The sequence below is a fragment of the Belonocnema kinseyi genome, chromosome 2, assembly GCF_010883055.1.
Source record: "Belonocnema kinseyi isolate 2016_QV_RU_SX_M_011 chromosome 2, B_treatae_v1, whole genome shotgun sequence".
Classification (NCBI taxonomy): Eukaryota; Metazoa; Arthropoda; class Insecta; order Hymenoptera; family Cynipidae; genus Belonocnema; species Belonocnema kinseyi.
Window position 1 is genome coordinate 83570525 of NC_046658.1, and position 24949 is coordinate 83595473.

The 24949-nt window shown below is 26.4% G+C and overlaps 2 protein-coding genes across 2 annotated transcripts in view; one reads left to right on the forward strand and one right to left on the reverse strand.

The window, feature by feature from the left end:
* Positions 1-13429, forward strand: part of LOC117166973 — a 26821-nt gene extending 13392 nt beyond the window's left edge. Inside the window, exon 2 of the mRNA XM_033351479.1 lies at positions 9817-13429. Coding sequence (XP_033207370.1) covers positions 9817-12753 — 2937 coding nt within the window. The 3' untranslated portion in view covers positions 12754-13429. The remainder of the gene's footprint in view (positions 1-9816) is intronic.
* LOC117166974 (actin-histidine N-methyltransferase) overlaps positions 1-23210 on the reverse strand; it is a 65464-nt gene extending 42254 nt beyond the window's left edge. The window contains exons 1-3 of the mRNA XM_033351480.1: positions 22892-23210; positions 16877-17368; positions 14489-14612 (exon numbers count right to left, since the gene is read on the reverse strand). Of these exons, the coding sequence (XP_033207371.1) occupies positions 14489-14612; positions 16877-17368; positions 22892-23009 (734 nt within the window). The 5' untranslated portion in view covers positions 23010-23210. The remainder of the gene's footprint in view (positions 1-14488; positions 14613-16876; positions 17369-22891) is intronic.
* Between the last annotated feature and the right edge of the window lie 1739 nt (positions 23211-24949).

Below are 24949 nucleotides of genomic sequence, written 5' to 3' on the forward strand. Positions count from 1 at the left end.
AAAATTGAAAATAATGGAACGAACTTAAATAACATCTAGGACTTAAACCCAGTAAGAAAATTCAACTATATTTTTGGGTAAAGTCATTTTTTTATTGAAAAGACTACTCTTATATTTTTGGTTTTGAATTCATCTCGTTGCCTTAAAATATCTATTATTTAGTTGAAAAGTGAACTATATCGTTAAAAAGTCATCTTTTTATCGAAAATTCAACTACTTTATAAACATTATTTTTTGTTAAGTTGATGGTTCATCTTTATGGTTAAAAATTCAACTACTTTGATAAAAAATCGTTTCACGCTTTTTTTTAATTTCAAACCGATAATTAAACTATTCCATTTTTAGTTGAAAATGTACCTTTTTCAGTCAATAATTTAACTATTTGGTTAAGAGTCTATCTTTTTTAGTTAAAAGTTCAACTTTTTACTTGAAAATTCAAGTACTTCGTTAAAAAATCGTCTTTCTTGGTAGAAATTTAATCTTTTTCGCTAAAAATTATTCCTTTTTGGTTAAAAATACAATTTTTTGGTTGAAAAATTAATTGTTACATGTTTCCTTGAGAATTCATGTTTTATGGATGAAAAATCGATTGTTTTACTTAAATTTGAACTACTTTGTAAAAAAATTAATTATTTTGATTAAGGATTTTGGTTTAAAAAATTTCACAATTTGGTAGAAAATTAAACAATTTGATTGAAAAGTAAACTTTTTAGTTGAAAAAATCATATTTTTCGGTTGAAAATCAAATTTTTGGAGATAAATCGTCGCTTTGACTTTGAAATCAAATAATGCTGTTAAAATTTCAGGAATTTGTTCAAAATTATTTTTTTTTGTAGAACAATAATCTTCTTAGTTGAAAATTCATCTTTTTGGTTGAAAATTTAACAACTTCGTTGAAAATTCAATTTTTTTGCTCTGAGTTATTTTTTTATCAGAGTTTTTATAGGAAAATGTAATTATTCCAATTTCAGTTGAAACTTTATCCTGTATATTGTATAAGTTAAAGAGTTTTGTAATTGGTACAAAATTAATCTCGTTTGTTGAAAATTTAACTTTTAGTTTGAAAAATCAACTGTTTAGTAGAAAATTCATCTATTTTGTTGAAATTTCATATTCTTGAGTAGAAAATTATCCTTGTTTGTTGAAAAATACAGTTTTTAGTTGAAATTTTAACTATCTTGTTAAAAAATGATATTTTTTATTAAAAAGTCATCTTATCCGATTTAAAAATCCACTTTTTTCTAAAACATTCGACTTTTTAAATTGTTCACTATCCTTTACGCCCTACTGACAAGGGTTTCTACTAATTTTAGCCCAGAAAAATTCCCAGTTATATCCTAGTTTTCGACGGTTTTTGCCCGGTTGCAAATGTCAAATCTCCTCTTAGTAGAAACACGAATGAAACGAAATTTAACGTAAGGTTTTCCTATGTATAATATGTAAGTATATGATTAATTATTATTAATATTCTTAATGGAAGTCTAGAATTCTAGATTGACCTAAAATGTATACTTCCTTTTATCACTTTTCTCACATGAATTAATTAATGATTGATGAATTATTAAAAACTAATTACAAAATCTATTAAATTTTTTTTTATGTCAGTTAAATTATAATTATATCTGTGTGTAACATAGTGAATGCAAATGAATGCAATAAATTAAAAACTAAATCTGAATTTTATATTTGAAATTTTCAAAAGTTTAAATTTTGCATTAAATTTGATTAAATCTTAAAAATTTTTAAATTATTTTTTAATTTATTCAAAATAGCTACATTTTGATCCAAAAAGATAAATTTTCAACCGAAAAAATATTAATTTCTAATAAAAAAATCTAAAACTGATATTCCAACTAAAAAAAATTTCATTTCAAATCAAAAAGAGTTATTCGTCCAAAGATACGAATTTTTAACCAAACATATTTTCAATCTAAAAACATAAACTTAAAAAACCAATTATTTGAATTTTCTGCTAAAAAGATGAATTTCTGAAAAATTGTTCAAATTTCAACCAAAGAGATGAATCTTCAACTAAAAAAAATTAGTTCTTAAAAAAACGTGTAATATTTGATGTTATAACCAAACAATATTTTCATTTTTGATCAAAAACAGATATATTAAACCAGAGAATACGAATTTTTAACAAACTAGTTGAATAATCAACGAAAATAGGTTAATTTTTAAACCAAAAATAGGAATTTTCAACAAAACAGTTCAATTTTCACCGAATAAATATTTCTTATTAATAAAGAAAACAAATTTCGTCCAAAATTTTGAATTTTCAAGCCGAAATCCAAACATTCTACAAAGGAGTTGAGTGTTCAACCTCAAAACATTAATTTTTGCAGAAAAAGTTCATTTATGATCAAATTGTTGAAATTTAAAACCCAAAAGCGAATTTTCTACAAAAAAAGTTGAATTATCAACCCAAAAATATGAGTTTTCTACCGAAATAATTGAATTTTTAACCAGAAAGATCAAAATTTTTAAACCGAAAATATAAATTTGCAAAAAAAAGTTAATTTCCAATAAAATAGTTAAAACCCCAAAATTATAATTCTTTACGGGAATTCCCTGTTCCAAACTCAAAATTATATTTTTTCACTGAAATTCTATATCGCACCTTAGAATTATAATTAGTGTCGAAAAATCCCTGTTCCAACTCCAGATAATTTTAATTTTTTGAAGTGAATTTTTTTGTATATTTCTTTCATTTATTCCCCGTTCCAACTTAGAACTATAAATCTTTTTAAAATTTCCTGTTTCAACGTCCAAATTATAATTAACTACTGAATCAAATTCCCGGTCTTTTCCCGATTCCCCGGTCGAGTAGATACCCTGAAACTGGATATGCAAATATCTGATAATTGAACGACCGAAACTATAAATATTAAAAATTGTATAAGATTTAAAAAGCCAAATATTTATTCATCAATTAAAATTGTTTATTCAACATTATTTCATTAAAGACTGTTTTGATGAAGATACATAAATTACCTATAAGTGAAGGCATTTTTAAAGAAATATTGCAAATCTTTGTTAACCATAAAAGCATTTGGAATTTACAATTGACTAAAAGCAAGATATTTTACAAACCGGTTCATTCAATTAATTAGGTAATGGTTAACTGAACGCACACTATTAATAACACTGAAGCGTGTAAACTCTCGACTCTAGAATAAATTCTATAAATCCCACGAAATAAAGATTCGCCTGACTTTCTATGCAACTTTCAACGTACATCGTATTTACAATTGGTTCTTCGTTCTCACGCCCTTTCGTCATCCACAATGCAATTCAATCGTGCACTTTTAAGTCGCTGAAAACCATACTGGCTCGACACACTGAAAGTAATATCCACTTTTTTCAAACCGGCTCCCATCACAATGCGCAACACGAGTGCCCGAGAAGAGTCAAGGAATGTCGTTGCAAAAGGAAGTAGAAGAAGTAACATAATAGACTAACAAACTTTCACCGTGGAAAACCGCATTAAAATCTAGCCCCCAATTTCAGTTTCAAATTATAAGAAACGAAGCGGCTTTGTTAAAAAAAAAAAAAGAAAAACACTTTCACTTTCTTCCGGTAGCATAAAGTTGATAGGGTCGCATTAAACGAGATAATAAGAATTTTCAACAAGCTAGTAGAAATCCCCAAACAAAATAGTTGAATTTTCCCAAAAAAAGAGATAAATTTCGAACATAAAATGAAACAGTTAAAATTTCAATAAAAAAATTAATTTTCAATTCAGGAGAAATGCATTTTCAACAAAATAGTTAAATTTTTAAATAAAATTATGAATAGCCAACCGAAGAAATGAATTTTCAAACAAACAGTTGCATTCATAAAAAATATGAGTGTTATGCCATAAAGATTAATTTTCTGCCAGAACAAGTGAATTTTTATCAAAATATATACATTTTTAACCAAATAGTTGAGTTTTTATTAAAAAAATGTGGATTTTGAACCAAAAAAATGGGATAGTTAAATTTTAAATTACAAAAATATACACTCAACAAAAAAGAAAAGAATTTTCAACTAAATAAAGAGTAATCAACCGAAGAAGTTAATTTTCAATCAAACAGTTACATTTTCGATCAAAAAGATGAATTTTCAATCTTGAAGATCAATTTTCTACCAAAAAATTGAATTTTTAAGCCAGAAATTTTTTTTCTACCAGAAGAGATGAATTTGAATCAAAATACATGAATTTCAATGAAATAGTTCAATTTTCGGTACTTTAAACAAATTAAATTTTCAATACGAAATAAGTTTCAACACAATAGTTAAATTTTCAACCAAAATATTTTCAACTAAAATGACGAATGTTCAACAAAAGAAATTAATTTTGAACCAAAGAGTTGAATTTTCGACCAAAAAGATGAATTTTCATCCATGAAGATTAATTTTCTACCAAAAAGTAGAATTTTGAACGAAATACATAAGTTCTCAACAGAGAAAATTTTTTTCTACCAGGGGAGATGAGTTTTTCATCAAAATATAGGAATTTTCAAACGAATAGTTGAATTTTTGCAAAAAATAAATGGGTTTTCGATAAAAAGCGAAATAGCTTAATTTTCATAACTTTAAACAAATGAATTTTCAATTTAAAAAAAAAGAATTTTCAACGAAATAGTTAATCTTCCAACCAAAGGATCTTCAACTACATTGATGAATCTTCACCCAAAGAAATTAATTTTTAAGCAAACAGTTACATTTTCGATCAAAAAGATGAATTTTCAATCATTAAGATCAATTTTCTACCCAAAAAATTGAATTTTCAACCCAGATAATTATTTTTCTACTAGAAGAGATGAATATGAATCAAAATACATAAATTTCAATGAAATAGTTAAATTTTCGGTACTTTAAACAAATTAAATTTTCAATATGAAATAAGTTTCAACACAATAGATAAATTTTCAACCAAAATATTTTCAACTAAAATTAGGAATCTTCAACAAAAGAAATTAATTTTGAACCAAACAGTTGAGTTTTTGACCAAAAAGATGAATTTTCAACCATTAAGATTAATTTTCTACCAAAAAAGTAGAATTTTCAACGAAATACATAATTCTCAACAAAGAAAATTTTTTCTACCAGAGGAGATGAATTTTTCATCAAAATATATGAATTTTCAACCGAATAGTTGAATTTTTGCAAAAAATAGATGGGCTTACGACAAAAAGTGAAATAGGTTAATTTTCATAACTTTAAACAAATGAATTTTCAATTAAAAAAAAAAAGAATTTCAACGAAATAGTTAATCTTTCAACCAAAGGATCTTCAACTACATTGATGAATCTTCAACCAAAGAAATTAATTTTTAAGCAAACAGTTGCACTTGAGATAAAAAATATAATTTTTTTATCAAAATACATGTATTTTGAACAAAATAGTTGAATTTTTATAAAAATAAATGAATTTTCAACTGATCAAGATACATTTTTAAACCAAAATCGAATAGTTTTATTTTTAGTTTAAAAAGTTAATTTTTACTAAAGAAAAAACGAATTTTTAACAAAATACTTAAATCGTTAATCAAGGAAATTATTTTCTAACCAAATAGTTGAATTAAAAAGAAAGATAGATTTTAAATAATAAGAAGGAAAGTTAAATTTTCAGTACATTACAAAAAATACAAATTTTTAACCAAACAATCAAATTTTCAAACAAAATGATGAATTTTTAACCACACAGTAGACATTTTTTACCATAAAATAAATTTTCCACAAAAAATCCAGTAATTATATTTTTAGTCAAAAAATTAATTTTTGCTAAAAAAGAAAAACTTTCGATAAAATAATTTAATTTTCAACCAGAAAGATGAATTAATCACGTAGAAGATTAATATTTTACCGCAAAAAACCATTTTTGAGCAAAATAGTTCCATTTTCAACCAAAAACAGGGGTTTCAACTAACATGAATCATCAACAACAAAAAATCATTTTTAACTAAGTAGTTCTAATGTCAACTAAAAAATATTAATTCGCAGAAAAAGTTGATAATTCAACCAAGAAATATACGACAAGAGATGTATTTTTAAACTAAGGAGGTGACTTTTTAACAAAAGAGTTCAATTTTAAACCGATCCGCAATACTGCCCAAGTAGAGTCAAGAAATGTCGCTGCAAAAAGAAGTAGAAGAAATAACAAAATAAACTAACAGACTTTCACTGTGGAAAACCGCATAAAAAGTTTCCCCCCTCCCCAATTTTATTTTCAAATTATAACAAACGAAGCAGCTTTGTTAAAAAAAAAAACACTTTCACTTTCTTCCAGTGACATAAATCCGCATACCCCATACCCCATCAACAAATCTCTAAATTTATTCATAAATCTAATAATAATATAGAAGCCGGGATCACAGAGCTTCAGTAGTTAAATATTAGATAAAAAAGAGGAATTAAATGGAGTTTATAATTAGAATTAATTATTAATATCATTATTAATATACAAAATAAAAAATTAATAAATGGATATTATTAAAAACTTTTTACATCATATAGCAATTTATGCTAAAAAAACATCAGACAAAAATTCAAGAAGATCAAAGATTAAAAAATAGTTAAACAATAGATTTGAAAAATTCTCATTTTTAATGTTTTCACATTTATTTTTATGAGCATATTTAATAGATTTTGATTCTTTAATCTCATCAATTTTTTTCTAGTGCTTTCTTTTTAATACAAAATCCTGAGTTGTGCCAAGTATTTTCCTAAGTTATCTAGAAAGAAAAAAATTTGAAAACCCCAAAATTACTATCCAAAAGACTTCATTTTTCTATTTTTGCTTCCACAGACGTTTACTTTTTTTCGAATTATTTTTTTCAGCCAAAAGCTCTCAGATGTTCAAACAAATTTTTAATGCCAGTTAATAAAAATAGTATAGCTAAAAAGAAATTAAAAAATTATTATTCATGAAAATAACAAAATGACGAAGATAACAATTTTTTAAAACACTACTTTCTTACATATTATTTTCGATATTTGATTAGATATTTTAAAAGTATTAAAAATAAGTCTAAATTCCTATTTATTTTTCACAGGCTTCAGTATTTTTCTCTTTACCCCCTTTTTACCAGTCTTTCCCACTTAATTGCGAAATCAATTCATAGAACCCAATTAGAAAACGCAACTATTGTTTGTTAAAAGTTCATTCTTCATAATAAAAAGTCTCTTATTATATTTTTTGCTGAGAATTCATCTTTTTTGTACAAAATTTTATTATTTGGTTAAAAATGTAATTGCTTTGTTAAAAATGCAACTGTTTGGTTAAAATTTCAACTGTTTTATAGAAAATTCTTCTTTTTATTGAAAAAAAATTTTCTTGAAAATTCATAATTTTGCATTGAAAAGTCAAATCTTTTGTTAAAAATTCGTCTTTTTAGATTGAAAATTTAACGATTTTGGATCAAAATTAAATTATTTGGTTGAAAAAAATTTTTGTTGAGAATTTTGTTAAAAATTTGTTTTTGTTGTATTGATTGAAAAATCAACGCTTTGGTATTCTGGAATTGAACATTTTTTACTTTTTTATAAAATTAAACTATCTAGATGAAAATCAATATATTTGCTTGAAAATTAGGCTTAAAACTTCAACAATTATTTTTTTGCTTAACTGAAAAATCTTTTTTGGTCGAGGATTCATAAATATATTTGAAACTTTCCACCATTTTATTTAAAAAATTTAATTTACATTTTTTGTTGAAAACTATATTTTTTTATGAAAACGAACATTTTTGGATTACAAACTAAACTTTTTGAAGAATATTCGTCTTTTTTGCTCTAAATTCAAACAATTTATAGGAATTTTATTTCTTTCTTGGCGGAAAAATCTTGTTTGGCAGAAAAATTAACTATTTTGTTGAAAATTCTTTTTTTTTAATGAATTCAACTATTTTTTATTTAAAATAAGAATCCTTTTGGATAGAAATGTCGACTATTACTTTTTTCGTTGATAATGCATCTTTGGTTGAATATATAACTAAATTCGACTTCTTTGAATTAAAAATTAAACCACTTTTGGTAGAAAGTTGAAATATTTGATAGAAAATTAACTTTTCATTTGAAAAATAATATTTCTAGGTAGGAAATTCAACTATTTTTTACAAAAGTAGTTTTTAACTTGTAAAGACAGAAATTTTGTTAAAAAGTCGCATTTTGTGGAAGAATACAATTGTTTTTTATTTAAAATTAAAATCTTTTTTGGTCGAAATAGTAACTATTCCACTTTTTTTGGAGAACTTTCTTTTGTTTTGTTCAAAATTCAACTACTTGCTTAAAATTTCAATACCATTGTTAAAAATGCGTTTTTTTCATTGAAGATTCAAAATTTTAGTTGAAAATTCGTTGGCTTTGTTAGAAAAATAATCATGATGGTTGAAAATTCATCTTTTTTGGTAAAAGATTTTATTATTTGGTTAAAAAGTCATTTATGCTGTTTAAAATGCAATATTTTTACTCGAAATATTAAAAATTTAAAGCGGTTAAATTCAAATTTAATATTAGTATCTATATTGATTTTTTAAAAGAATTTATTCTCCTATTTCGTGAAAAATCTCCTTATTTCCCTTGTTTTTAGAGCTTTTTGGCTTGAGATATTCTTTTTTTATTTGCAACTAGAGAATTGGTCATGTTGTTAATGCAAATTAATCATTTTTTTAATGTTGAAAAAATTTTCATTATTTTTTGCTAGAAAATGACTATATAAACAAACAAATTTGTTGCAAATAAATTATTTTCTGAGCGATGTTTATTCACAGATTGAATAAGTTGTAGGAAAAACAACTTTGCGACCATTTAAGTACTTCACTGATCGAGTACAACTTTTTTAGCCTTATAATGTGGATAATACAAGTATGCAGATAATGAAAGTGTGTTGAATGAACCTGATTTAGACACAGCCTATTATTGGCATCGGTACATGAACACGTGCGATTAGCCGGTTACATAGAAATTACTGCGCTCTTGGCATTTCATTGAATTAATTGATCCGCTTCTTGCATCGCCTTTATAGTGAAGTGAAGCTTCAAATTCCGACTGCTTTTTTTCAAAGTTAGCAGCAATAATAAATAGTCTTGAAAATTAACAGAAACTGTAATTGCAACAAGGTCAATACACCTATCATCAAAATTCAGAATTTATAACTATCATCATGAATGACAAAGATATTTAATTATATAGTTATTTAGCGAACTGAAACTGTTTTCAAAATCACTTCTTATTAAAATTTAATTTAACCAGTTTTTTCAAAAGTAAAATAAAATTTAGAAGCAATTTTTGATTGAAAGTTAATATTTAAAATATTTTTGCATTTTTAAATTTAAGTGAAAAGTCTATGAATAAAATTATTAAATCTGCTCGTGCATGTAATTTCTCTACTTGACAAGAGAAAGCAAAGTAAGAGCTTCCTATAAATTATTGATCGTGTTACTAAATCCAATAAATTTGATCTCTTCTAGCTAATTTTTATGTCAGCATATAAAAGTTAAACCATTTTTCAAATGAATTAATTCTCGATTGATCAATAAATAATACCTGACATCTATATAATCACCGTTTTCCAAAGAGAAAGAGCGAGAGCGTGAAATTTACATTTTAAGTTTTAAAGAGATTGAGTGACTTTTATATAATTTTACGACCATTATTCTACATCCTTCAATCTTTAAAAAAGGGTGTATTTCATTACGATATATCTAAGCAATTTAGAATATATTAAATATGCATAATTGTATATTATTCATAATTCTGTATTCTATTTTATCAGTTTACTTTCCTATTCTCCAAATCTAATTTCTATGATAATTTTTGTTCGCAGAATCATCAACCGGCAGTGTTCGATTCACTGGAAGTAGAATACTCAGAAGATGAAGAGTACACGAACCAAGAATCGAACCATCCTGGTGAATCAATCGGGAGGTGGAGAAGTAACGGAAAGGCCCTGGAACCAAAATGGCGAGATGGAGATTCCGTTCCCCTAGTCCCTTTTCAAAGCGCAACAGTCAAAAACAAATCATCAAATGTAAAAAATCAATCTTCAATCGAAGTTGATGAAGATAAAGATGAAAAAACTTTCATCAACAATCGTCACTCAACTCACTGGATGTCGCAAAGCGAAGAAAAAGAGATCATAATCACAGACAAGTATGATTTCAACAAAAGACATAAGCCCGATAACAAAAATGACTATCAAGGCTTTCGAAGTCCGGAATTAAGACTTTCCAGAAGAAGAAAACCACCTCAACTAGAAGACGAAGTTATTTACCACCCTTCCGAAAAATCTTCTAGCAGCTCCGAGGATTTTCAAGAAGAAAATAATGCAAGAAATAAAAAGGAAAGTAAAATTCCTACTCTCTCTTATGATAACAACGAATATCTTGAGAGAGTTGCTTTGAGGTATCGAGAAACGTTCCAAAATCATCCCAACGAATACGAATTGAATGATGAGGAATACCAAAGACCTCGGCCCAGAAAACGAAGACCACCTCAAAATTACGAATTTTCTGAAGTGAAAACTTCCCCTCTTTCGTCAACTGATAAAATTACTTCTTCACCAACTTATTCCACCATTAAGTCCCAAAGGAGACAAGAAGCTACTCGACGCAATAACCTGACAAGAACCAATCACAACAGGACGACTATCAAGACTGATTCTGAAAAACCTTCCGAGAATTCCGAACTTAAATCTCTTTTGAAAATGCAACAAGTTGAAGGTGTAAGTCTTTCAGAAACCTTGCAAAGGAGGAACCTAACGTTGTCTGATCTTCTACAGGGTAAAGCAGATATCATCAATTTATTAAAATCCACTCACGAGGACAATGAGTCTGAAGAAGAATTAAATGCAAGAGTAAAGGCTGTAGAGGTGTTGAAGATATCTGCGTCTTCCACAAGTGGTACTTCTTCTACCACTCAGCGGACACCCTGGCTTCCAGCAAAAATTCTTGGGAATCCGGTTGATCCATTTTCCAATTTCAGAGCTGCCAGCACCCAAGCTTATCAAAAAGTTTTGCCAACTCAGGAAGAAAGAAAGGACAGAATCCGTCCAACGGAATCGATGAATGCCGTGAAAATGCCAATCTCTTCCGAAAATCCTATTGTCGTAACTACCACAGAAAGTGTAAACATCCAAGACAAAGAAAGAGTTAAAATCACTTATGATGAGGACGAAATCATGGAGTTTTCCGACTTTACTATGAAGAACTCAAAAACTTCGACTATCCCCAATAATTCCGAAAAAAAAGAAACTACTCAGCCTTCGATTTCTGAAGCTGACAAATTTAATCGAGATTCGGAATCTACCTTGAGTATTGAACACATTCTCAGTTCTACGAAACAACCTTCTCTCACTGAAAATGAATCTGCAATAGATACATTTTGGGAACAATCAAGAGAGAGAATTCGATTTGAAAATAAGATACCACATTCGGGACAAGAAGATGATCATATAAGTAGTACGGAGATGAGCTCATTTGATTTTGAATACCAAAATGACGGACCACATGACACTTCTCATAAAATTGCTTACCAGAAAAATGAAGAAACTCATGAAGAAGAACCGAATTCTAAAGAATTGACTCCCAAAAACTCACAAACTTCAGATTTTCCACAAAATCATAAAACGTACCTGAATCATAAAAACGATCAAATTTATTTGGAAATGGAACCGGATGCCCGGGCCGAGATTCTAGAACTCTTCGATTCTGGCTCATCTGCGAATAAATTGGAAAGTCTTTTGAGAGCTAGGAATATGAGTTTAGACGATTTGATAGCTTTGAGACAAAGAGGATCGAGTCAACTTCACTTGGCAGAAGTTGCTCAAATCCGAGATAATAGTTTCAGATCATCAGCTCCTAAAGATGAACAAAATCAAGATTTTCAAGAAAAGAAGGAAGATGCAAAGATTGTCAAGTCAGATTGTACTTTACCCCCCGTTGTAAAAGAATTAGTGGAATGGATTAAACAGAAAGAACCGACAAAAGAAACTCCTAAGGAAATTCTCCATATAAAGGAATTTGAAACTCTTCCTCCAAACTGGTTTGATCAATTTGGATATCCTCAAATCGAGCAACGGTCAAAGGAGCAAGAGTTAGAAGAATTTAATGCAGAGAAGTTTAGAGAAAGAGGAACTGATGTCAATCCCGAGTCAAGTAATCAACCTGACAACTTAATAGATGCTTTAAACTTTGATTCCTCCGAGCATTTCAAAAATCGACAAAACCCTGAAGAAATTTTGTTTTACACGAGTGAGGTGCCACCTTCAAACTTGCCAGAGAGAAGAAACAATTCGATGATTTCTATCGAGAATGTTCGCGTTCAAGAGATCGAGAGCGATATTTCGGGCACCTTCAACAATATTTACAGGTTGAATGCCGATGAAGGGAAAAGTGAAGAAAGGAATTCGATCTCGAGAGTTAGACCGAGTATAATTGCGAGTGGTGCAATTCTTGGTGCTACGATTGTCGGTTTCTTAGGCATCTTTATTGCTTGTAGAATACGACAGAAACAAAAGTACACGTACAGGAATACTTTTTCACGTGCGGTTTTTCAAAGTCCAATTTTGACGACAAGAAAGTTATCTAATTCTAGTAGTTTAAATACCATTATGGTTAATGTTGTTGCCACCTCAACGACAAAGAGGCCAGAAAAAACAGGTTCTCCCGAAACTGATGACGATTATGACCATAAAAGTGACATTGAAAATGATTCGCTTGATGCGAATGATAGTTGGGAGACCATACCCGACTTCATGAAATAACATTTGATAAAAGCCTTTTTAAAATCGTCCCATATTCAACTTCTTCAAATTTTTTATTATTTGAAGGAGATTTTAAAATTCAGAGACATTGGTAAAAGGTTATTGCTTTCAAATTAAAGTTGTAGTTTTGATATTTTTGCGAGGAAAATTATAAAAACTGCATTTAATTTGTCTCCATCCAAAGAGAATTAGATTAACCATCTTTGTTTTTATATCCTGAAACTGATAAGAATAGATATTTTCTCTTTGTTGTATTATTTAGTAAGATTGTAATAATTTTCTGTTATCTGTACAAATTTCTTTTTGAGAAAATCGAACCAAATCGCGCCTGCAATATCGGAAATTATAAATATTGCATGCCTAGAGTAGAAAACATTTAAACACTGTAATTTCTGCGAGTACAGAAAAATTTGACTGTAGTTTAACTACACTTCTTTTAAGAAAAGTTGACAAACATCGTCGAAGTGGAATCTTCACTGGATTTAAAAATTGGAATTCTACTTTCTTTCAGGCTCTCTTTTAAGAATATTCCACTTTTACTTTGGATTTCAAAGATACTTGTAGTTATTTAAGGCTAAAATAGTTGTTTTTTATTGATAAGACATCTAATCATTTTTAGAAGTAAGAGTTCCTTATTTTAAGAGACTGTATTTATTTTTACGATGTAATGCGATATTTTTTGTAATAAAAAGTGAACAGTAACTAAAATGAATTTTCAAATATGACCGCAACCCGGTTCAGACAAAATTTTAATTTGCATTGACCCAAATGCCCTCAAAATAGAGGAAATAGGTACTTTCTCACGAAAATAGAGGAATAAATTCTTTTTAAAAATAATGAATGTAAGTACTATATTCAAGATGAAACACTTTAAACTCCTAAGATTTGGAACCGTATCATATTGCATTTTCAAACAAATAGATGAATATTCATCCCAAAAAGACAAATTTTCAAGCTAACAAGTTCAATTTTTTAGGAAACATTTGACTTTTAAATGCAAAATGATTATTTTTCAACAAAAAAAGTTCACTTTGAACCCAGAATAATTTTTTAGTCAAGAAAAAAATGCAAACAAATTGTTGATTTTTAACTCACAAAGAGAACATTGTCTACAGAACAACTGAATTTTCAACTCCAAAATAGGAACTTTCAACCAAATAAATTAAATTTCTGTAAAATTGTTCGAGGTTCAAACCAAAACGACGGTTTTCCTAGAAAACAGTTAAATTTGGAACCCCAAAATATGAATTTTTAAGAAAAAAATGTCACTTTTAACCAAACAGTTAACTTTTCCACACAAAAAATAAATTTTTAACGAAAGAGATGAATTACCAAACAAAAATGAAATTGTTAAATTTTCAGTTAAAAAAAAATCATTTTTAATCAAAGAAAAGAATCTACAAAATTTTTTTTTTTTAATAAATTAGTTCAACTTTCCATCTAGTAGTTGAATTTTTAGCCAATAAAATTGACTGTTTAACAAAATACTTGAGTTTTGAACCCACAAAAATTCATTTTTTAACCAAAAAGACACATTTTTAACAAAACAGTTGAATTTTCAACCAAAAGAGTTGTTGTGTAGACTTTTCTATTAAAAAAATTAACTTGCAACCCAAAAACGGTTACTTTTCTACGAAAAGATGAATTTTAACTCGAGAACCATTTAATTTTCAAGAGAGTTCTTTAATTTTGCAATAACTGAATTATGCTTGATAATACTTCAAAAATGACTTACCAGTATTCTTCATATGTGAAAATATCCCTGAGAATGTCTGATACAGCATTTTTTGTATTTTGAAAGAGCCTATTGAAATATGAATACTGTCTTGCTATATTCCTACACTGCTTCAGAGCCGCTTCTACAACCGGAAAATATAAAAGTGGAAATTAGATTTGAGCTTAAATCGAACAAATTTATGTACTATTTAAGAAAAAGTGCAGTAAGTTTACAATAATTTTAAATGAGACTGTAGCTTTGTGAGTTTTAATAATTTTCAAGTGAGAATCTTACAAAAAAATCAAATTTAAATTGCCTTTTCAAGTATCAGAACGAAAAAAGAGCTTAAAGAAGGGTAAAATGGGGTCAAGGTTTTAAATAATGTTAAGTGATTTTTTAATGATCGTTCGCATAATCGAAAATGTTTCCTCTTCTAAAAAATATTTCATTAAGAATTCAATCGTTATACTTTTAAACATAATTGAATATTTCTTTCTAAAATTTGTGAACACTCTTTAGCGCCTTTAAACGCAAATTAAAAATAGTTCCCGTTTGAACACCTAAAATATTTTTATTTTATAATATATTTATTTTATAATATAAAGTATTTATTTAATGGAAATTTCATAAAATTTTTAGAAAACTTTTTAAACAAATTTTAAACTTAAAATCTTTGCAATGTTTCTAATTCCTTCCTATCCTTGATATTCCTTAAAAATCTTTCGAATTCGTAAAAATCCATCAAAATAAGTAGAAATCATTTGAAATCCCTTGAATATAAATTAAATTAATTTGTTAAATTTCTCTAGAAGTACCCATTTAAATGAAATGCAAGTGCGTTTTCACGTACATGGATTTTTATTTTCTAATATTAAAAACATAATTAATTAATAAATTGATAACAAATTTTTCAATATTAAAAGTTTTAAAAATGCTTGAAACGAAGTCTTTTGAAATTCTTTGGAATCTTTGAAAATAACTTAACATCTTCAAAATCATTAGAAAATTATCTATGTCCTTCATATCCCTGGAAATAAAATTTAATTTATCCTTTTGTGTTATCTAAAAATTTGTCAAAACTTCTTAAAATCATTCACAATCGTAAAAAAAACCCATTAAAATATGTAGAAATCATTGGAAATTCCTTGTATGTAACATAAATTGAAATTATTAATTAAGTTTCTCTGAATAAAAAAAAACCCGTTCAAATAAAAGACCCGCGCTCCAGGTTGACCGAAATTCGGTCAACGTATGACAAATATTTTTGGCGAATTTTTAAACTAAATTTCTTGAAATTTTTTGGAACCATATAATAAAAAAATATATATATATATCAAAAAATAATAATTTAAGATATGTTTGAAAAAACTCTTACTTTAGTAATTTTAATATATTTATGGATGCCAATATTTTTTACTGTCTAAAAACCGCATAAACAAAATGCACGCGCGCATGGCGCGCGTTCACGTCCTTGCATTTTTATTTTCTGATATTAAAAACATAAACTATTTAAAAATCCATAAGATTCAATGTTTAAATATTAAGAAAATTTAAGTTTGAAAAAACTCTTAATTTCGTAACTTGAGATGATAAATATTTCCATAAATATTGTTAGATGCATATTCTTAAATTTGAAATAGTGCTATTTTTTAAATTTTAAATTAAATATTTTTATATTTGAAAAATTGACATATATATTAAGATTGATAACTCAGACATTATTGAATTTAAAATTTCTAGAAATTGTCAAATATTACAAAATCAACATTTTTTAATTTCAAATGATAATAATTAGAAATATTTAGACACTAAAAACACCATCTATTCAAAAAAAAATAATGTAAGAAGTAAAACCAGAGAACTCAACTATGAAAATTTTAATTTAAACACAGAGGGATAAAACAATTTTTAAATAAAAAATACCATTGTTTAGTTTTATACTACTAAATACTGTACTTAATTTTTTTGAACTGTTAAAAGCTGATTTTTAGTAGTTTTTGAAAATTGCTTAAATTTTCGAACATACTACATTTTTTCAATCTATACAAACCGAGGGACAAACAGACCATCGTAATTTATTATCGTTAATTAAAAACATATTTAATTTCTATATATTCAGCGAAAAAAATATTTGAGCATCGAAGTTTTATTCAAATCTTCAATATTTATAATTATAGTTAGTCAAATTTAAAAAAGATTAAAAAATTATAATAGATATTTGGGTTGAAAAAAAAGCTTTCACAACTCGCGATAGCACATTCTAGTTTTTAATAAAACAATTTTGGTACACTAAAAATCGAAAATTATATTTTCAAATATCGTATATTTACAAAGAAAAGGGAAAAAGGGGATGTTTTTCAGGAACTTTGGAAAAGGGGGAAAGTCTGAACCTTGCGTTTTTCTTACCTAAAGTAGGACTTCCTTTCAGCTCAGTCATGTCATTTGTGTTCATATAAAGGACAGTAGAGTAACTGGTAGGAAGTGCATCGATATATGGTTTCCATTCCGAATTTTCTTTGTGCTTTTCTACAAGAAGTGCAATTGCTAAAGCCACTTGGGGCATATGTTGAACCAAAGGATCATTTTGCAAAGCCTGGAGTTCTGGTGCAGCCGCTTGTGTACTAAAGATCAATTTCCTCGGTATCTCCAGAATCAACTGATTCTCTGGAAAATCCTTCTCAGCCTTCAATCCTAAATCGTATCCAGGAAATTCGGAGATGCATATACCATCCATATTAACCTCATTTTCTTTCAGCCACTTCATGAATCTTTCGATTGTTTGAGATCTTTTTGTGGACTCTGTCTTCATCTCCTCCAGACGCTTAACCTTTTCCAAAACTGACGATATCTCCAGGTAGTTGTCCCATAGTCGCATCAAGTAAGCTGAATTACTTGACACTACGAAAAAAATGTGTATTTATTAATTTGTATTTAACAAGTGTTGACTAATCCGTTCCAGAAAATATTTTAACTATTTCTGAACTACTCAAAATCAATTTACGAAAAAAGATATTGCGCTTAATGAAAAGCTGTGTTTTTTAATCAAAAACAAAATAATTTTCTCGAGTTAAACATAATAAGTTCATAAAACAACCAAAGCCGCAATCAAACGTTAATATGATTCAGAAATTATTTGAACTATTTCGAAACTTTGAGGAATTAATTTTGAAAATGTGGATGTATGTTCCTGCATATCAATCTTATAATCTTACAATCTTATAATCCTAGAATCTTATAATCAATCTTTTTAATTGATTTAACCAGGAATTACAGTGGTTCAGTAGTTCAATTAAAATTAAAATAGAGGAATTTTTCTTTTAAAAAAGGGTAAATTTTTTTTACAAGCACTAGCGTAATTAAAAAAAAAATGAATTAATACAAAACTCTTATAAGAGACCACAATTTTGATTGAAATAGAAAATTATTATTAATATAAACTTGTTGTAAACAAATATTAAACGAAAATGTTCAGTTATATTTTCAAGGTGATCGTTTTAATCAAAGAAAAAAATTCCCGGTCATTTCCCGGTTAATGAAATTTGCAAAATCGAACGCTAAATCTAAAAATGGTTCCATTCAAAGTAATAAAAACTGAAATGTAAATGAAACCAGTCAAAGTTAAACTCTTGAATTTTAAACTTTGAAAATTGAAGTTTAAAATTTGTTTCATTCAAACATTTTGCATTTAAATGCTTAATACTTTACACGTATAAAATAAAAGCTACTAATACTTTTCAACTAAACAATTTAAAATTAAATGCAGTTAAACTACCAAATTCAAAATTTGAAACTTTTATAAATTGTAGAGTTTAAAGATTCAGATTCAGTTCTAAAAATATAAATCCACGTTATCATTTTCAATGCTCTAAATTGAAGAATCAATCAATGAATTTAAAAATGTTCAAATTTATACCATTTTAAGAACATTTAAATTCTAATTCCGGCTCATTCTTTAAACAATGACCTATTCCAGCTGAGAATTTGTTTTAATTTTTAAATTCCCTGTTCCAAGAAAAACTATAATTCTTTTAGATAAATACCAGATTCAACTCAGAATTGTTAGAAATTTGAAAATTCTCTACTTCAACTGAGAATTAAAATTCTTTGGAGAAAATTCCAGTTCCAATTCAGAATTTTTTTTCCTTTTCGAAAATTCCCAATACTAGCTCGGAATTAGTTAAAATTTTGAAATTCCCAGTCCCCAGTCAGAATTATCCAACAATAAATTTGTAAAAAATTGAAAATTCCCTGTTCAAATTAAAAGTTAAATTATGTTTATTTGAAATAGATTAAAAATCCTTATATGATTCGAAACTTTATTTCAAAATATTGAAACATCTACATGTTGTCTTACATTTTTCCAAAATAATTTTTTTTTAATTCTGCCAAATAATTTTTTTTTAAAAGTCTTCTACATTCATTTTTAACAATTCAGTAATCCTTTTTAAATCTTTTTAAACGTTCTCTTAAAATTAGTTTATTAAAGTAAAAAATAATTTTCAATTTTCCTAGGGAAGGTTTTTTCTTCTTTTGAAGCCTGTCAACATTCTAAAAGCTTCTACATCTGCCAAAATCTATATTTTGTTTCAAATTAGGTCTTGAACTATTTGCACACTGATTTCTGTACGAATAGCCGAATTTTTTCGGTACACATAGACAATTTGTTTAAATTATTTGAAATTTTTAAGTAATTTTGAATTTTTTCAAATCTTCTAAATATTTCTTCAACTTACTCAAAATTTTTTTGGTAAGAATAACAGATGTTCGATTGTTATTTATACATCAAAATGCAACAATTTGCCTTACAAATTAAATTTGGTTAAATAGAATAATTAAAATTGTTAAGTTTAAAGTTTAGTTTCGAATATTTAATTTATAGTTACTCATTTTAAACTAACAGTCAGGTATTTCTAAATATTAAGTACTAACTGTTGTTTTTCTTAATTAACATTTTTTTAATTGTATGGTTTAAAAATGGAATGTTTTAGAATAAAATTATATTTGAAATGGAATAGAAGCCTTTAATTATAAATATATTAATTTGAAGTTATTTAAAAATTAAAAATAGTTTATAAAGTTTCAATAGGGCGTTTAAATTTGCTTAACTAATGAGACTTTCCAACTGAAACAGTTAATTTTTAACCTTAAAATCGGGACATTCTGAAATTTTGAACTGATTCCGTATCGTCTTGTACAATCAATTATTATTAGCTTCTTACATCTTAAAGTAAAATTCAATTTAAGAAATCATTAATTAATTTATATTCACAGTTGATCAACTAAAAATGTTTTTTTTTTCAAAAATCTTTGATTTTAAACGCTTTTAAATTTTAATTGTTTAAATCTTTAAAACTGCATTTTTAAATTCTGTAAATTGAAATGCATCATTAAAAAATATAAATCTAAAAAGAAACATTTTTAAAACGAAAGATTTGGGAATTACGAATTCGAAACTGAATGATGTCATAATTTTTAAATTTCCGATAAAAAAAATTAATTCACGGTAATTTCCCGGTACAGCGGCCACCCTGATTTTGCTAAAGATTTCAAGTTTTTGGAAAACCCAAATTAAAACGCTTTACAATTTTAAATCATTCGAGTTAAGTCATTTATCGTATAACTAAAGTCAGTCTCAAAAGTTGATAGATATTTAAATTTTCAAAATTAAATACATACTGATTTAAAGAATAATTTACATGAAACTTTATAAATTAGATAATTTAAAATTAATTCCGCGTTTAAAATTCAGGAATTAATTCAGCATTTTGTTTATGTGGTTTTTAGACAGTAAAAAATATTGGCATCCATAAATATATTAAAATTACTAAAGTAAGAGTTTTTTCAAACATATCTTAAATTATTATTTTTTGATATATATATATTTTTTTTTTATTATATGGTTCCAAAATATTTCAAGAAATTTAGTTTAAAAATTCGCCAAAAATATTTGTCATACGTTGACCGAATTTCAGTCAACCTGGAGCGCGGGTCTTTTATTTGAACGGGTTTTTTTTATTCAGAGAAACTTAATTAATAATTTAAATTTATGTTACATACAAGGAATTTCCAATGATTTCTACATATTTTAATGGGTTTTTTTTACGATTGTGAATGATATAAGTTGCAAATGAATTTTGAACGGAAATGTTGAGTTCTATTTTGATAAAAATTACATGTTTTTGGAAGAACCAAATTAAAACGCTTTAAAATTTTTAACCATTACAATACGCCATTTACCGTATAAATAAATTATTTGAAGAAATTAATATTCAAATTATCAAACTGATATGCATGCTGATTCAAATAAGAATTTCAATAAAACTTTATAAATTAGAAAATTTCAAATTAACGGACCGTTGAAAATTCAAGAATTAAGTATTATTTTTAATCTGAATCGCTCAAGCTTGTGTGTTTTTAGTTTTGAATTTGTAACAGTAAAAGTATTTTTTGAGGGTATCCAAATTAAAGTATCTAATTTGATCGGCTTCTGCTTTGTAATTGTATAATTTTTGAAAATGTTTAGTTTGAAAATTTAAATGCTTTAAGTTGTAGACGAATTTTGATTGGTAATATTTTGCGAAAAATTTCAAGTTTTTGGAAAAACAAAATTAAAACGCTTTAAAATTTGAAACCATCAGAGTTAAGTGTTGGAAATTTTAAGAAAACTTTCAATCTAGAAAGTGTTAAACATTGAAGTTATTGAAAACCTATAAGCTCCACATTTTTAATACGATGAATTTGGAATCATAAATTTTTAAAAACAAACTATAATACGCTTCAAATGTTGTGGATTATCAAATTAACCGTTCGAGTATTTGAAAATATCTGAATAAATGCTATGCAAACTGGTACCTCAATGCTAGAATCTCCAATTTGGGGTTAGCAGTCTAAACTCGCTAATTTTTGAGCTGCAGTCCAATCTCTTAGTTACAATTTAAACCATTGAATCTCGATTTGTAGCAAAAGCGAGTTATGATATAATATTTATAATATATATAATATAATAGATGTAATATTTTAATTTATATTACATTTTAAACTATAAATCAGTTTTATAGTATATGCAATAAAAATAATTATTATTTAGAAGAAGATAATATTCATATTTAAATATTTTGAGCTTATATTTATGGTTATATGCTCTTTCACATTACTATTTTAGACACATTTTTCGAAATAAAGTTTGATTAAATACATAAATAAATCAATAAAATGTTGGGAATGCAACTCTGAGATTGAAGAGTTTAGAATGCTAATCTAACTGCCAGGATAAAATAATAATAAAATAATAAAATAACAATAAAAATCGGATATGATTTAGAGGTCCCCTTTGATATTTTTCATTGAATTTTTCAATCATTTTTAAGTTTTAAACGTCTTATAAGTGTATATAATTGTTATATACGTAGAACTATTATATTGTATAACTATATATTGATATATATTGAACTATATATTGATATAAAATATTAAAAATTTAGACTTATTCTTTTTATTAGGTTCAACACGATTTTTAATAAATATATTTTTTGACAAACGAAAACTATTAACTGTAACACTTTTACACAATTTTCATTTAAAAAAAGGAATTATTTTTTAAAAAACCAGAATTATCACTCCAAACATGTGCAATATATTGTAAATTATAATTATTTAAATAAAAAATGTCCAATTAAACAAGAATATTCAATACATTTTGAACATTCTATAAATAAAAATTGTTAACCCATGTTTTTTCCTCACATTGAACTTTAATTCTGATAGGAGTCTTTAAATGTTATCCGATCGGCTTCTCCTTTTACACAGGCTTATTTATACACCAAAAGGTACCAACAGAACGTAGGTCTGCTTGCCTTTTACAAAATCATGTTTTCTTACTCGTAAAACTAAACACTCTAATGTATAATTTTAAAAGCCTATACAAAATTTTAGAAAATTTGAATTTTAATATTTCTGATCATCAAATTTTTAATCAAGTTAAGTTCTTTTGTATAGGTTTTAAATTCAGTTTCTTAAATTGATTTAATATAAAATAGCTTTCTCTATTAAAAAAAAATATTTATCTGGATTTAGAACAAATAAGCTCATAAAGCAAACAAAGCTGCAATAGAACTTTAGGAAATATAAATTTGTGAGAAAAGTTCAACATTTCTTATTTTATTCAACAAAAATATAGGGTCAAAACAATTAAGTCCATAGATTTATTTTTAGACTATCAAAGTTCATGGATGGGAAATAAACTCAGTAATTGTTACTAAAGTAAATTGAACTTTTAAAAGTAAAACAATCCAGTTTCAATGTTTACTATATTAAATAACTGAATAATGAGAAGATAACATCACATTCTTAGAGGTTATGAGCCAACATTTTTCTCAGGCTGGAGGTCCTAGAGGAAAATAAATTATAAATAAAAATACTTACAATGGAAGATTTTCTCGCATTGAATATTAATTTCGTTCCTTTTTACTGAAGATATTTTTTTCTGCGATCCACCGTGTTGTTTACTTTTTGCAACGACATGAGGCTTCTTCCTGCCCATTTTTGCACTAACTCACGACAATAACGAGCTCACTATAGACGTTTAGATGCATTATAATGCGTAATCACGACGACGTACGAGTTCTACTAGTCGAAATTCACGCGTATTGATACTAAAAATAGATATAAACGCGGTCGTGGGTGTTGGAATGTGATAAACATAACCTCAAAAAATCACAGCTGTGTCTAATGTCTCGCCTCGCACTCGACCTCTCGTGCAACCAGTCCGCATTCGCTGCATTCTATCGATTTTTCAAAGCTCCGTTAACAGGTCACCTACATTAAAGGAATTATTTACAAATATATCTAATTAAAACGGAAAAAATTATATACATTATTTTTCCACTTAAATTTTTTTTGGTTTTAATTTATATTCATTTCACTGTTTAAAAAAAATTTTAAGACTAAAAATTCCAGGACAATTATAAGTTCAACAAAATAAAAATTGATTTCTTTTATAGATAAAAATGACAGAAAAGGATAAACTTTTTTATTTTTTTAAAAACGTTTAATTATAAATTCTTAATTTTTAAACATTTAAGTTTTAAATGGTCTTATATATTCCAATGATTTAATTTTTAAAGTATAAATCGTACAAGAGTAGAAGCTTACATTTCGAAATTGTACGAATAGAAAATTGTGAAATTGTAACAAATTCTAATTTAAGAGTTGCCGTTTTAATCGAGGAAAAAATTCCCGGTTGTTCTCCAGTTTATAATTTGTCACGGTCATTGAAATTAAAGATTCGAAATCTTGAAAAGAAAACATCTTTCATTTAGAGGTATAAGAACTCAAATGCATATTGAAACGCTCCAATTTAAACTTTTTTAAAATTTTTAAACTCGAAAATTGAAGCTTAAATATTTTTTTATTCCAACGCTAAATAATTTGAACGTATAACATGGGAGCTTTTAACACTTTAATTGAACAATTTGAAATTAAGTGCCATTAAACTGCAAAAGATTTTTTTTTAAACTTTTAACAATTTTATAGTTCCAAGATTTTAAAAAGTATAAATCCACGATATGATTTTCAATGTTCTAAATAGAAGAATGAACCAATCAATTTGTAAATTTCAAAAATTATACTATTTTAAGCAATTTAAAGATAGAAACATAAAAAATTGAATGATTATACATGTTTTTAAACTGATCGCTTTTTATATTAGAATTTAAACATTTTTATTTTTATTCGTTACAAATTAATAATTGTGTAGCTTTTGTATATACATGAGAATTATTTCTTTTTTATTTTTAAATATTCTGTTTTCAAAATAAAAAATCTTGATTTTTTTATATTATCTAGAAACGCTGAAAAAACCTTAAAACGCTTCAAAATTTTATTTCCGAATCTTTAAAACTCTACAGGCAAAAAAGTTTAGTCTTTCTAAATTTTAAATTACTTTTTAAAATTGTCTGAAAACGAAAATGCATAAAAAAATTTTAAGTTATTTTAAAATCTTTTCGAACATCTAAAAATCTCTTAAGCTTAAATTATTTAACTTAAACAAATAATTTCATCGAGTCTAGACTCTTCGTTTAAAATATTATCTGTAAAAAAAGTATCCTTCAACACAACAGGTTAAAAATGGTAAAACTAATTAATTTTGAAACAAAAACTTAAATGTTCCACTAAAAAATATCTATTTTCAAGAAAAAGTGGAATAATTGCATTTTTATTTGAAAACATTCAGTTTGAAAAAAAAAATGGATTTTAAATAAAATATTTCAATTTTCAACCTTACTGATAAATTTTCAATTAAAACGATAAATCTTTAACTGAAATAGTATAATTTTAAACCAATAGGATGAGTTTTTAACTAAAAAAATTAATCTTTAACTGAAATACGAGGGTGGATTGATAAGTTTCCGGCCTGACCAAGAGATGGCGCCACTAGGCCTACCTTGAGGTGGCGTTCTATAGTACCATCCTTAGATAGCT